A 12899-nucleotide genomic window follows, 5' to 3' on the forward strand; every position below is an offset into this window, starting at 1 on the left:
AGACCATGGCTCAGGAAATAAAGAGGACTGGCCAGGCATGGTGGCGTGGCTGCAGGGCACCTGTGCTTAGGGGTCCTGAGAGTGGCTTTCCTGCCTGCTGAGTCCAGGGCCTGGATGGGGATTGGAGCTGACCTGGGGAGCATTGTTCTAAAGTCCAGCCCGGGAGCCCAAGGAAGTAGCTGAGGGTGGGGGACCTAGACCTGGTTTGGAGGAGATGTTGGGGCAGTGGCTCATACTTGCAGTCCGAGTACTCTGGAAGGCCAAGGTGTGAGGACGCTTGAGCCCTGGAGAGGCTCTGGGCTCTGATGGCCCCGGAGCTCGTGGCTCAGGAAGGGGCCTGTTTACACAGGTGCCACACACTCCAGTCCCCACCTGCCCCACGGGGCTCGCTTTGGCCATGTGACCCTCTATGCTGATGGGCATCTGGCTGCCTCCTCCGGGCTGTGGGACTTCATTCAGGCAGCATAGGCCTTGAGTGGACAGGATGTTGGTCCCCTGCAGTGATGGACACCCTCCGTGACTGGGAGACTTGGGACTCTCCCATCTAGAATGGTAGATTGGCTCCTATCAGGGACAGGCGCGGGGGGTCTTGAGCAGTGCTGGTGGCCACAGGCAGAAGGCTGACCATCACATACCCCCCATGATGCCTGAAGCCCTGCCTTAGTAACCAGCAGGAGGCGGGCAGAGTGGCACCAGCCCCTAGGGCTCTGTGGCCTTACTCTGAAACTGGGCTGACTGGGGGCAGATGCCGGAGCCCTATAGGAGTAGCAGCTTCTTACCTGCCCCTCTCCACCATCACACCCAGTGTATCACTTGCTCCCATGGGCCCGGGATTGCAGACTTAGATCCACTCAGTGCCAGATGAGGAAACTGAGGCCCAGAGGGTTAAATGACTCCCCAAAGGCTTGCCCAGCTATGAAGGGCAGGGGTGGGTTCTGACCCCAGGAAATCTGGCCCCAGATGCCTCAGCCCCACCCCTCACCCAGCCTCCTGGTCTCCGGGCCACCTCAGCTACCTGCCTGCGACTGAGGAGGTCGTGGGCTTGTAACCTTGAATCCTTGAATCCTCACTCTCCCCCAGTGCTAGACCTGGGCTTTGGGCGGGTCCCCCCTCCCCTCCTGGGTGTCAGCATCCCTTGGACAAAGCCAGGACAGGGCATAGGCAGCTGAGGCTGCTGCTGCTGCTGCCTCTTAGGCTGTGGAAAGGGAGGATGGAGCTGGAGCAGGTCAGAAGAGAGAGGCAGGGTCCCCTCTGCCCTCCTCTGCCCTCCCCTCTCCCTAAAGCCTCCCCCACTTCCCGCCTCTCCTGGCGCCTTTCTTTGGTGACAGCTGCTGTGGGCAGGTGGGCCACCAGAGGGTGGAGCCACAACAGGCGGGGACAGACGGCTGGCCCTGCCCAGAGCCCCAGGGAGCCGGGTAGCAGGACAGATGCCTGGGGATTAGAACCTCTGACACTTAGGGGCTTGAGACCCAGAGGGCAGCTGGGGAGGCCTTCCTACTGTTGCTCTCAGACCCAGGAGAAGTAAGAGTGGCAGGCCTCAAGAGCCCTGGCCCCCCAGCAGCACTGGTGAGGCCTCACCTTACCCTTCCTTGGACAGGCTTCAGTGACCAGACAATTTGGGATGACACAGACCTGAACTGCAGTCAGCCCTGGGTCCCAGGGCCCCTCTGAGCATCTGTGGCCTCCTCCAGGGGGTGACAAAAAGCCAGCTGCCCCACGAGGACTGTGCTTGAGTTTGGCCCTGACCTGATATATTTCGGGTACCCAGGCAACGTGTTCCCCTGTCCCTCTGAGCGGTGGTGCTGGGCAATGCATGGCCATGGAGGCACTTAGGCCCACCTGGTCACTGCTACCTCCAGCAAGTGCTGAGGGCCCCTTGAGACCACCTGGAGGTGGCTACTGAGGATCACAATGGGAAGAGAGCAGCTCCCAACCTGTCCTCCCAATGGCCAGAAAGTTCATAGGAAGTTGGTGGCACTAGGGCAGAGCCTGGTGGCTTTCCATGCTTTACAGTTGGAAGCATGCAGCTGAGCCTCGCTGGGGTCCACAGCTCAGGGTTGGGGGCAATGCCGGTGCCCAGGCCTGACCCTGCACGTCTGCTGCCTCACCCCTCACTGAGCATGGACGTAGCTCTCCAATCAAAGCTGGCCTGGGCGACCTTCCCACTTCGCTTCCTCTTCCCTTTGTTATTTCCTTTTGGCAATTCATAAAACCAGCATGATTGAGAAGACAGCTGTACGTTTTAAGTAAAAAGCGTGTGTATCCTCATAATATCCAAAATTTAAAAAATAATAGTAAAATTTAAAAAAGAAGAAGATGGCCTAACTTCCCAGGCCAGCCCCTCCATGGGACACACCTGGGTCTCTTCTTTAGTCCCTCTCTCTCTTTTTTTTTGTTTGTTTTGAGACAGTCTCACTATGTCGCCCTCGGTAGAGTGCTGTAGCATCACAGCTCACAGCAACCTCAAACTCTTGGGCTTAAGCGATTCTCTTTCCTCAGCCTCCCAAGTAGCTGGGACTGCAGGTGCCTGCCACAACGCCCAGCTATAGTCAATCTCTCTTGACAAGCAAGGACCCCGGGCTGGCTGCAGGGAGGTTGGGATTCGCTCCCTGTCACACATTGCCCTGTGGAGAGGGAAGTCGAACCCAGCCCCCCACCAGCCTGGCTCTGAGTGTCCCTCCACGCCTGGAGAGCCCACCTCCCAGATTCTGAAAGCAGGAGCCCCCACCCCCCAGAGCATCTTTGCAGCAAGGCCCCAGGATAGTGCCGGGACACATGGTTAGGGCCCTGGGGCCTTTTCATCTGCAGACCTCTCCCCACCGGAGCTACACTGCAGACCCCCAGCATGTGTGTCCCCAAAGACCCCCTTCCTAAACATTTGTCTAGCAAACAAAACTGGACTTTCCTCACTTGTCTCATTGTGAAGGATGTGGACCTGCTCACTGGGAGCTGAGAGCCTCACAGGGTCGGGAGTCTATGTACCTCCACCTGTGGCCTCGGCAGATGGACCCAACCCAGGCCCTGAGCTGGGCCCTTCCTGCCCCAACCCCTTAGGGCACAGAGCCTGGATGCCATCCTGGGCCTGGGCGGGTCCTCCAGACTCCTCTGGTGACCTTGGGCAAAGCTTCCCTCTGCCCTGAGCCCAGCTCTGCAGCTCTCTGGGGAGCGATGCCCCTGCCAGATCTTAGGACGAGCAAACCAAGAGATCAAAGGGGAAACGGAGAAAAGGAGAGAGAGGCAGGGAGTTGGGTTTGGCAAGATGGGAAGAAGAGGGTTTTGCATTGTCTTTTCAGCTCCTACCAGAGTTTAAAACTTGTCGTGGTGCTAAAGCTGCTGTGCCATGGGGGCTTCACAGGGTCCACTTGCGACTGATGCTGGCTGCTTCTGGAGGGGTTTCAGGCCTCTCTGCCAAGGGCAGCTTTGCACCAAAGATCCTAAAATAGAATGGAAATTTGGACATTCCTAAAATTAACCACTGCATAGCTCGTGCTGGGCGGCCGCTGCTGCAGGGCCCCACCGTGCCCAGGCCGCCAGGGGCTGTACTGTGTGAGCCACCATCCCTCTGGGCTCTGGGGTGGCGGTGGCTGCATCCTTGCTTCTGGTGGCTTGGGAAGTGCTGGGACAAGGCCAGCAGCACCGTGGGCAGAGCTCTTGGGCCTGGCCCACTGTGGGTGGGTGGTGGGTGGCCAGCCACAGCTGGCTCTCTGAGGGCCCAGGGACACTAGCCTTCTATGTGGCTGTCCTCTCTGCTCAGCCCTCAGTGGCCCCTTGGACCACCAAGTTCCCTGGCAGGAGGGAGATTGGCTCTGCCTGTGTCGCTAAGGACAGAAGCACCATCTCTTCCCTTGGGGTGGCCCAGCCGTATCTACCATGTCTTGAGGGCCAGGGCTCACCCCTGGTGCTCGGGGGTGGAGCCTGCTTGGGGGGAGAGGGCCTGGGATCCCCAGAGCCTTCCCTGGGCCCAAGTGTCTGCAGCGGATCCCTGGAGGGGTTTAATCATGGAGCCGGCACTGACCCGGCATCCCCGCCCCTCCTGTGCAGCCTCCTTGGTGCGGCCCAACACATCACTGGGCAAGCTGAGGCCTGCCCTGCACGCAGATGAATAGTCATGAGGGATAAAGGGGTGGGCCGTGTGTTTTGTTGTTAGATGCAGCCAGTTGACAGAACTAAGGGAGATGGGAAGAGCGAAAATGCCAACAAAAGGCCCGCCTGTTCCAGAGCATCCTTGGCTCCTGCCACCCTAGTGCGGAGCTGCTCCCCCTCTGTCCACCTGCCCGGCGGCCGCGACTCCACCCCTCCCCTCCCCAGCCACCCAGACCCATGCCTCGTCCCGCGGGTCGCCAGCCCCCTGGCACGTGCAGAGCCCCTGGCACCTGCCATGCTGTACGTCGGTGACCCCCTACGGCACCTCGCCACGGTAGGTGTGGTGCATCCTACATGGCATTTATTTCGGGGACTTTGGGAAGGGATTTGCTGCAGTGGAGAGTTCAGAATGGTCACTTGCCTGTCTCCCAGGTTAGGCTCCTGTTGCCAGTAGGGATGACAAGAGGCAGGAAGGGAGGCGTGGGGGGGCTGCAGGTGGGTCCCGGGCAGGGAAGCAGGGCTGAACTGGGAGATAGTTGCCAGGGCTGGGAGGCTGAGGCGGCATCACTCAGGGCTAGGAAGCCGGGCCTCTGCCTTGTGAGCTGAGGGTTATGATGCTCCTGGCTTAGGCGCTAGCAGCTCTGTCCTGGACTCAGGGTCTCCATGCTGCCCTGCCCTGCCCAGCTGCCAGGAGCTCAGCTTTCCCTGGGGTTATCTTTGCCCCCAGGGCTTGGTGTGAAGCCTCCTGCCCTGCTCCCAGGCCCAGGAGCAGCCTCACTTGGGAATGTGCTCATTTGACAGCTCAATGTGGGTGGGGCGGAAGCTTCTCTTCAGCTGGGCTCTGGGTGGTCTGAGCTCCAGGTGAAGCACCTTGGCCTCAAGGCCTCCTACCACACCTCTTTCAGGGACAGCTGACTTGGCAGGGGCATGAGGGCAAGGGGAGGGAAGGAATTGACTATGGCTCGTGCATGGCCCCCGTGGCCTGAGCCCCAGGGATCTGGATCATTTCCAGACTTGCCAGGTCCCCGGGGGCCCAGGCAGGCACCAGGTGCTAACTGAGCAGGTGGGAGCCTGGGTGCGGCTGCTCCATGCAAGGCCCTCCTTCTTTCCGGGGAAGTTAGAGTGGGGTCCATGATATACCTGCCATTCATGAGACCCAGCAATGGGCAGTCGATGGAGTCCAGGGGTCCCAAGCCAGTCCAGGACAGGAGCTGTGGGTGCAGTGGGAGCTGGGCATGGGGGCCTTTGGAGAGAGGGGTGTATGTGTGTGAAAGTGTGTGTGAGTATGCACATGCAGATGAGGAATGTGTGCAAATGTGTGCTGTCTTGGAGGTGTACACATGTGTGTGCAGTTGGTATGAATGTGTGTGTGCAGGGGCCATTTGGGGTGTGGGTGCACATTCGTTAAGTAACCGTGTCTGTGTATGTGGGATGAGTACATGAGTGTTTATACCTGTGGGTGTAACTGTGTGCCCAGGAAAGCCTGTGATGGGGATAGAGGCAGTGTGTGTGTGTGTCCCCAGAGGCTGGGAGAGGGGTGTGTTGGCCTGTCTACACAGCGTGACCCGGGCGAGAGCTCCATGCATGGAGCTTGGGAGCAGCATGGTCTCGCCACACGCTTAGCTTGACCCTTTGGTCTGAAACCCAGTGCTAGGACTGAGCCCAGTGCAGGGAGCTGTGGCCCTCCCTTGTCTGTGTGTCTGTCACCTGCTTGTTCATTGATTCATCTATCAACTAACATGCTATTATTGGGAATGCACAACAGACCTGGGCTCTCCCAGGGGAGCAGCCTTGTGCCCCAGGCTCTTGGTGCAGGTGGTGGTGAGCCGGGAGGGGCTGTCTCCCAGCCACTGGGCCACCTGGAACCCCAGGCAGAGCCCTGAGCCCTTGGCCTGGAGGCCTGTGTCTGTGCCCAGCCAGAGAGAAAACTGGGGACTTGGGGGGCTCTGCTACCACCTTTCCCTCTGTTGGAATGGGCCTTGCCGAGTGACCTCCCTGCAGGAGCACCCAGCTGAGGGTGTGATACAGTGGCTGCAGGGTCCTGCAGCTACACCTGTCCTGAGAGGCAGGTGGGAGGGAGATACCTGCCCCCTGGGCCACGGGGCACCCCTCCCTGTATGAGCTGCTGGTATTCATGCTTCTGCTGCCATCTGGTGCTCTGGGGACCAGCAATGGCTAAGCACTTAGCTCCTTCTCTTTTTAGACCAAGGCTGACTGTGGTCTGCTCACTCATTCATGTACTCATTAGTTTGTTCATTTGTCAATCGAGCACCTCTCCTGCATTAGGCTGAGTGGCTCCAAAGCCTCTGCCCCTTGCGGGGGAGAGGGGGTGTCATCATCAACTGGGTACGTGACTCAGTTTCCCTGTTTCCATGCCAGATTTGTGATCTTGTCTTATGCATTAAAATGTGACCAGAAAGAAGACGGTATTTAGTTCATAAGACTTTAAACCCAAAAGGAACAAATGCAGCATATTGGAGTTTTGACGTGATCTTGTCTGCCGACTTCTGTCCTGCTGTGGTGTGGCTGCTCAGGGGCTGCGGGCCAGCAGTGCCTGGGAAAGAAGCGTCCAAGCTGCAGGACGCTGTCTGAGACTGTAGCTAGGTCTCCTGCCTGATGCCTCACTGTGGGGTGAGGCTCCAGGGTGGGCTTGGGGTGATCTCTGGCACCCTCTGGTCTCTAGGAAGTGATGCTGCTTTCTGAGTCTCAGTTCCTTCTCTGTGAGCTGGGCAGTGCCTACCACGCTGTCTGTCAGCCAGCAGCTGCGCTGTGGGGTCACAATGGCCATTTGTGTACCGGCCAGATGTGTTTGTAGATCAAAGTGCAGAGAAGCCTGATCCAAGGAACCGTGATCTTGGTTCCTTCCTTCTGCAGCCTCAGCCTCTGTCTTTGTTTGCGTCTGGACCTTCCTTCCACACTGAGGACTCAACAACCCCTGAAGTGGCTTTGGCCAAAGGATGCCACATACTGAGTTTAATGCTCCCACTTACTGGGGTTGTTCAGTGCCGGGCCCTGAGGCCCATGCAGAGATGAGCTCCGTTCTCCCACCTGCAGCAAGGAAGGAGCAGATGCCGCTGCAGAGGAGCCCTTCTAGATGAGAGGCAGGCCGTGGAGATGTGGGTGCTGGGCATGGCCCCTCGATACCCAGAATTCTCCCTGGTGCACCTGACCTCCCAGGGCCACTGTTCTTCAACGCTCCAGGGTCTCAAGAGGTGAACAAGGGTGACATTAGATGCAATGGGCTGTCCTTGTGCCTTTCTGTGTTGAGTGGGGTCGGGGATGTGGTGCGTGTGGTGGCATTGTGAAGATGGGGCCTGGCCTTGGGCATCAGTGGATGTGTGTGTGTGAGTGTGGTTGCCATTGTGCCGAGAGCAGGGTGGATGGTCTGCACCCCATGGGGAGGCCCTCCCCTCCGTTCCTGCAGAAAGTGTAGTCTCTGGACAGGAAGGGCGCCGAAGGCCAGCCCAGGCGGGAAAAGCCAATCAGTGCATAAGAAACATCTGCTAGGCACCTCCTGGACACAGGTGCTAGGGCCCCGGTGCAGTGCTGGGACCTGCCACAGGGGGGCAGGGCCGAGGCGGGGAGCCCAGGTGAGAGAGGCTGCACAGGCCAGGTGGGCACAGAGAGGTGGAGAGGAGCCCTGGGGCCCTGGACGAGATTTGCTGTGGGGCTGGATGTAAGAGGGGAAAAGAGAGAGGGTGACCCCGAGGTTTTTGGCTCAAGATAGATGAAATTGCAGCAGGGGCTGGGGTGAAAATGCAGGGTCTGCTGTGGTTGTTCCTGAAGCCACAGGAGGGAGGAGGGAGTGCTGGGAGCCTGGGAAGTGACACCCCTGCTCTCCTGCTGGCTCAGATGGGGAGGCTATTGGTGGAAGGGTGTGAGGTGTCAGGCACAAGATGGAGACTGAAGGTGACCTTCAGAATGGGGGCGGCAGAGGGTGCAGGGACCATGGACAGGTCCCCTCTGTGGACAGATGCGGCTCTGCTGCTCCTGAGGCCAGAGAAGGGGTGAGATATGGACCAGGAGTCAGGTTCTTGCCAGCTGGAGCAGCCTCCTGGACACTTGGTATGGTGGCCGTCAGGACAGGGAGTGCGGAGATGAGCCAGGGTGGGTGTTCTGGGCATGGGTGATTAAAGCCAAGTCTGGGTGAAGACAGCATGGAGGGGGACACAGGAAGACCCAGGAAGCCAGAGGGGCCAGCCCAAGGAGTAGCTGGGAGGACCTTCAATAGGTGACATGGCAAGGACAGAAAGGGGACTGAGGCTTGGCTGCATGGAGATACTGGGGACCTGGAGGGTTCCCAGGGCTTGGGAATGGCCAAGGGGAGACCTGAGCCGGGTCTGGGCAGCCACCCAGGCCTCCTCCCAGGTCACTGCGGCTGAGGGAAGGCTCGATCATTCCAGTGGGAGGCCAGGCAGATTCCTTTCTACTGAAGCACTACCTCCTGCCGACCTCCACCCTCTGTCTACCTCTAACCACTGCCCACCTCCATCCCCTACCCACCTCCTGCTTGCTAGACCCCAACTAGGCACCTCGTCTTCCCCCATGGGTGGTGTCGCTAGTGGGAACCACTCTTTCATTGGGGCAGACCAAACCCCAGGGCCATTTTGGGCACCCTAACATCTGTGCACCCTGTTCCAGATGGGCCAGAGCCCCTCGTGCTCTCTCCACACCCCCCTTGCTGCTCAGATGTGGCTCCCAGATGCCACACACTGCCCACTGCTGAGGGAGTCTGAGGGAGCCCCCTGGGACCAGGGCTGCTCCCTTCTCTGTGCAACCCAGAGAGCTCCTGGCTCTGCCCTCCTCTCCCCTGCACTCAGCCTCAGCCATTCCTCCAGCCACAGGCCCTTCACCTGGATCCCCACCTCACCCCCCGCCCTACCAGCACCTGCTTGGGCCTTTCACTTCCCACAGGGCCTGGCTCCAGCCCCTCCTTGGCTGAACACCTGATTCGGTTTTCTCTCGACCTCTCTTGGTCCCTGGGCCCCTGCATACTCACTGGCCAATTTGTTCACCTCATCTGCTGAAAGGGCAGGGGCCGTGTCTGTGTACCAGGTGGCTGCCTTTCCCCCATGCCTGGCTTTGCACTTGTTGCACCGGATTCTCAGTCCAGCTGTCCGTGCCATTCCTGTTTCTCCTGCCCCCAGGCTGCCCCTGCAGATGCTGCTAAGGGCACCAGGGTGTCTCAGCACCAGCATCAGCCTGGTGCAGTCAGAGCCTGATGAGCATCTGCAGGACAGGAGCGTGGATGGGCAGGCAGGGGATGTGTACACAGACAGGACGTGGGCCCTTGGAGCGCACTCTGGGACAGAAAGCTGACAGACGGCTGTCTGTCCCAGCAGGGTTCAGAGAGGGTGAGGAGTGGGTGTGAGCTGTGCTTCTTCCCCTCTGTCATCCCCAAGGCATTGCCTTCTTCCCTGCTTTCTGGGTGGGAGGGCTGGGACCAGCCCATATGGGTGGGTAAATAAAGTCTGTGCAGCCTGCAGGCCACATGCCTCTCATGGGCGACGCTGCAGGACCTGGTGGGGCGCAGACTGGAGACCCCTCCAGAGCCCTCTGCAGATGCTCCAGGGTCCAGGCCGCCCACCTGCCGTGTTTAGCCAGCTGTGTACAGATGAAACGAGCGGGAGCGGTGGCCCCGGGCCTCACAGTCCTGCCGACACAGGTCTGGGCAGCCTCGCGGGGCTTCTGGGGGCATGTTTCTCCAGCTCAAGGTGAGGAAAGTTCCACATGGCCCTGGCACGGGATGAGGCAAGGCCTTGCCTCAGCCCCGGGTGAGAGGAGAGGGTGCTGTGTGCATATTTTGGGAGAAGGGGCCCTTCCCCGAAGCACAAGTCAGATCTTGTTGGCATTTCCATCCGTTTAATCACAGACTCCAGGAGATACTGTGGGAACTACCAGCGGGATGGAGGTCCTGCTCTGAGTGGGACGGGTTATCTCCTCATGGAGCCCAGACAGCATGTCAGTCACTACCCCCTGGGCGAGGCTGGGCCCAAGTTCAGACATGCCGGGAGAGGAGGGAGGGAGACTGAGAGGGTCGGGCGCCCGTGTCCTCCTGGGGCGGGTGGCTTAGATTCCCTTGCCCTGCAAGTGATGGGTCAAGGGGAGAGGGCTCAGACTCCTGCTCAGTGGAGAGAGAAGCCCTGAGGGCAAGGGAGAGGCATGGACCCCCTCAGGAGCTCTGGGCAGGCTCCTCCCAACCTCCCCCCTCCCCGCCTGCAGCCAGACCCCAGGCAATGTGCTGCTTTAGAGAACATTTGTCCAGTGCTGACTGCGCCACCCTTTGCTGACCTGGTGGTAAAACTGACCACATCTCTGCCCCTGCACGGAGCTCCTGTGCAGCCAGGGAGCAGGATTGATGCCCAGCAGGGTGCTGGGGGGACCAGTAGGATGTGTAGGGCTCTGGCCACCCCTTTCTCTGTGCTTTTCAACTGGTCTCCTGCTCCAACCTGGGTCCTGACTCTGGTCCTGTGAGGAAGCTCCATTTTGCACAAAGAAGGGGGCCACACAGACAGGCCAAGGTGAAGCTGGGGCTCTGACCCAAGCCCCTGTCCCCGGACTCCCTGCCAGGCCCAGCCCACAGTGTGGTGGGGGCTCCACCCGCGGGAGCTCTCATGGCCTCAGCCCCCCCAGACCTGACCAGCTTCCCAGAGGAGCTAGACTCTGAGCAGGGTCTGGAGGGGTTGGGGGCAGAAAGTGTAAGGAAGGGGCTGGGGGAGCAAGGCAGCTTTCCCATGAGATGGAGGGTCGGGGGTCAGGTTGAGGGGTCAGGGGGTCGAGGAGAGAGCAGAGTGAGGCCCATGGAGAGTACCAGGCCTGTACTACATCACAGGCGGCATGGTCTCCCCTGTCCTTGCCCTTGTCTATTGTCCTGTCTTAGGGTCCTAAGTTCCGGTAAAGGTGCCCGGACACTGGCAGGAGAGGGGAGCGGCTTAGGAGGGAACCAGGACCTCAACTTCAAAAGTAGCCCATTTTCCATCTACATCTTTTTTTTTTTGAGACAGAGTCTCAAGCTGTCACCCTGGCGTAGAGTACCATGGCATTAGAGCTCACAGCAACCTCCAACTTTGGGCTCAAGTGATCCTCTTACCTCAGTTTTTCTATTTTTGGTAGAGACGGGGTCTCACTTTTTGCTCAAGTTGGTCTCGAACTCGTGAACTCCAAGTCAAGCCATCCATTCACCTTGGCCTCCCAGAGTGTTAGGCTTATAGGCATGAGCCACCATGTAGGCCTTCCCATCTACATTAAAAAAAAAAAAAAAAAAAGGGCGGCGCCTGTGGCTCAAGGAGTAGGGGGCCGGTCCCATATGCCGGAGGTGGTGGGTTCAAACCCAGCCCCGGCCAAAATAAATAAATAAATAAATAAATAAAAGCACTTGAGAAGGTTTGCAAATTTTAAACAGTTAACATGTAAAATGGGAATCTTGCCCATAGCTCAGTGCGTATGTGGGTGCTGGCCACATACACCGAAGCTGGCAGGTTTCAGCCCAGCCTGGGCCAGCTAGAACAATAACGACAACTGCAACAACAACAAAATAATGGCCAGGCATGGTGGCAGGCACCCGTAGTCCCAGCTACTTGGGAGGCTGAGGCAAGAGAATTGCTTGGACCCAGGAGTTTGAGGTTGCTGTGAGCCATGACGCCATGGCACTCTACCCCAGGGCAACAACTTGAGACTCTGTCTCAAAAAAAAAATACAAAAAAGGACTGACCCCATGGAGCAGGGAGGAACTGGCTTCATCTACAGTTGAGCTCCAGGGTGGGAGCAGAAGAGGATGGAAGGGGGGGCTACCCAGGCTCGCACTGTTCTTGTGGGGGGAAGTGGTCTGGCCCCTGTGCACTGTCTGGGTATAGGGCTCCAGACATCAGGGACGTTGTGGCCACTTCCGTCAGTGACTCCTGAAGGGCTGCCCTGGCTGGAACTGCTGTGTGGGTATTGGTCTTGGTTTCGTTCAACTAAGAGCATTCAGGGGTCTGTTCTGCAGAGCATCTGCTCACCCCCTTGGACTGCTCAGCTGTGCTTTGTGCTTACTGACTGTCCCTCAGTGAGTGACCCTGGGCCTCGACCCTGGTCCTCGGTAGGGCCAGCCCTGGTTTCCTCTTTGCTGGATTTTGGTGCCTGTGAGGTGAGATCTTGCATGTAGCTGTCCAGAAAGTGTGCTGTGTGAGGGCCATTTCTCTTGATAAGAAGTCCCAGGTTACAGGGGTTTTGGACCCTCTTGGTCCCCTAAGCGTCCTACCAAGTGGGTGTTGGCTTCATACCCACTTTGCAGACCTGGGGAGGTACGGCAGTGGGTGGGGTCACACCGGTGGAGCTGGGCCACTGTCCAGCTGGGCCACTGCCCCCACCCGAGGGGGCTTCAGTGGATCAAACAAACAAGGCCTGGGAAGGGGGCTGACACCTGAGACTGGCCGTGGCCAGAGACAACCCCTCCTTACAGCTGCCCCAGTTCTGTGCCAGTCTCAGGTGCACCCGGGGAGGCCCCAGCAGATCTGCAGAGCCAAAAGACAAGGTCTTTGGGGACCAGGGGTGCTGGAGGATGGGCCGAACTGCTGTTCAAGAACCTGGTACTTGCTTCCTGGCCAGGAGGCTACTATTTGCTGCTATCCACCTGCCCCCAAGGCTGTGTGCTTTCCCTAAAGGCCCCCCTTGGAGGGGCTGTAGAGTTTTCCTGCTCACTAAGACAGCAGGCATCCTCAGGGGCTCCTTCATTGAGCCTCTCTCCCCCACCCCCTCACCACCCCCCCTCCCTGTGTCAGATGGGACCCGAGGGCAGAGGCTGGGGCACACAGGCCACTCCAAACTGATAGCATGCT

General features: G+C 58.9%; 1 protein-coding gene across 4 annotated transcripts in view; it reads left to right on the forward strand.

The window, feature by feature from the left end:
• The window catches only part of TP73 (tumor protein p73), a 68099-nt gene that overhangs the window by 29446 nt on the left and 25754 nt on the right, over positions 1-12899 (forward strand). The window contains exon 1 of one of the 4 annotated variants that reach the window (XM_053575935.1): positions 4151-4417. The exons of the other annotated variants lie outside the window; for them this stretch is intronic. Within the exon in view, the coding sequence (XP_053431910.1) occupies positions 4379-4417 (39 nt within the window). The 5' untranslated portion in view covers positions 4151-4378. Of the gene's footprint in view, positions 1-4150; positions 4418-12899 lie in introns of those variants that run through there. 4 annotated transcript variants of the gene reach the window in all.

The sequence above is a fragment of the Nycticebus coucang genome, chromosome 22 (genome assembly GCF_027406575.1).
Source record: "Nycticebus coucang isolate mNycCou1 chromosome 22, mNycCou1.pri, whole genome shotgun sequence".
NCBI classification, from domain to species: domain Eukaryota; kingdom Metazoa; phylum Chordata; class Mammalia; order Primates; family Lorisidae; genus Nycticebus; species Nycticebus coucang.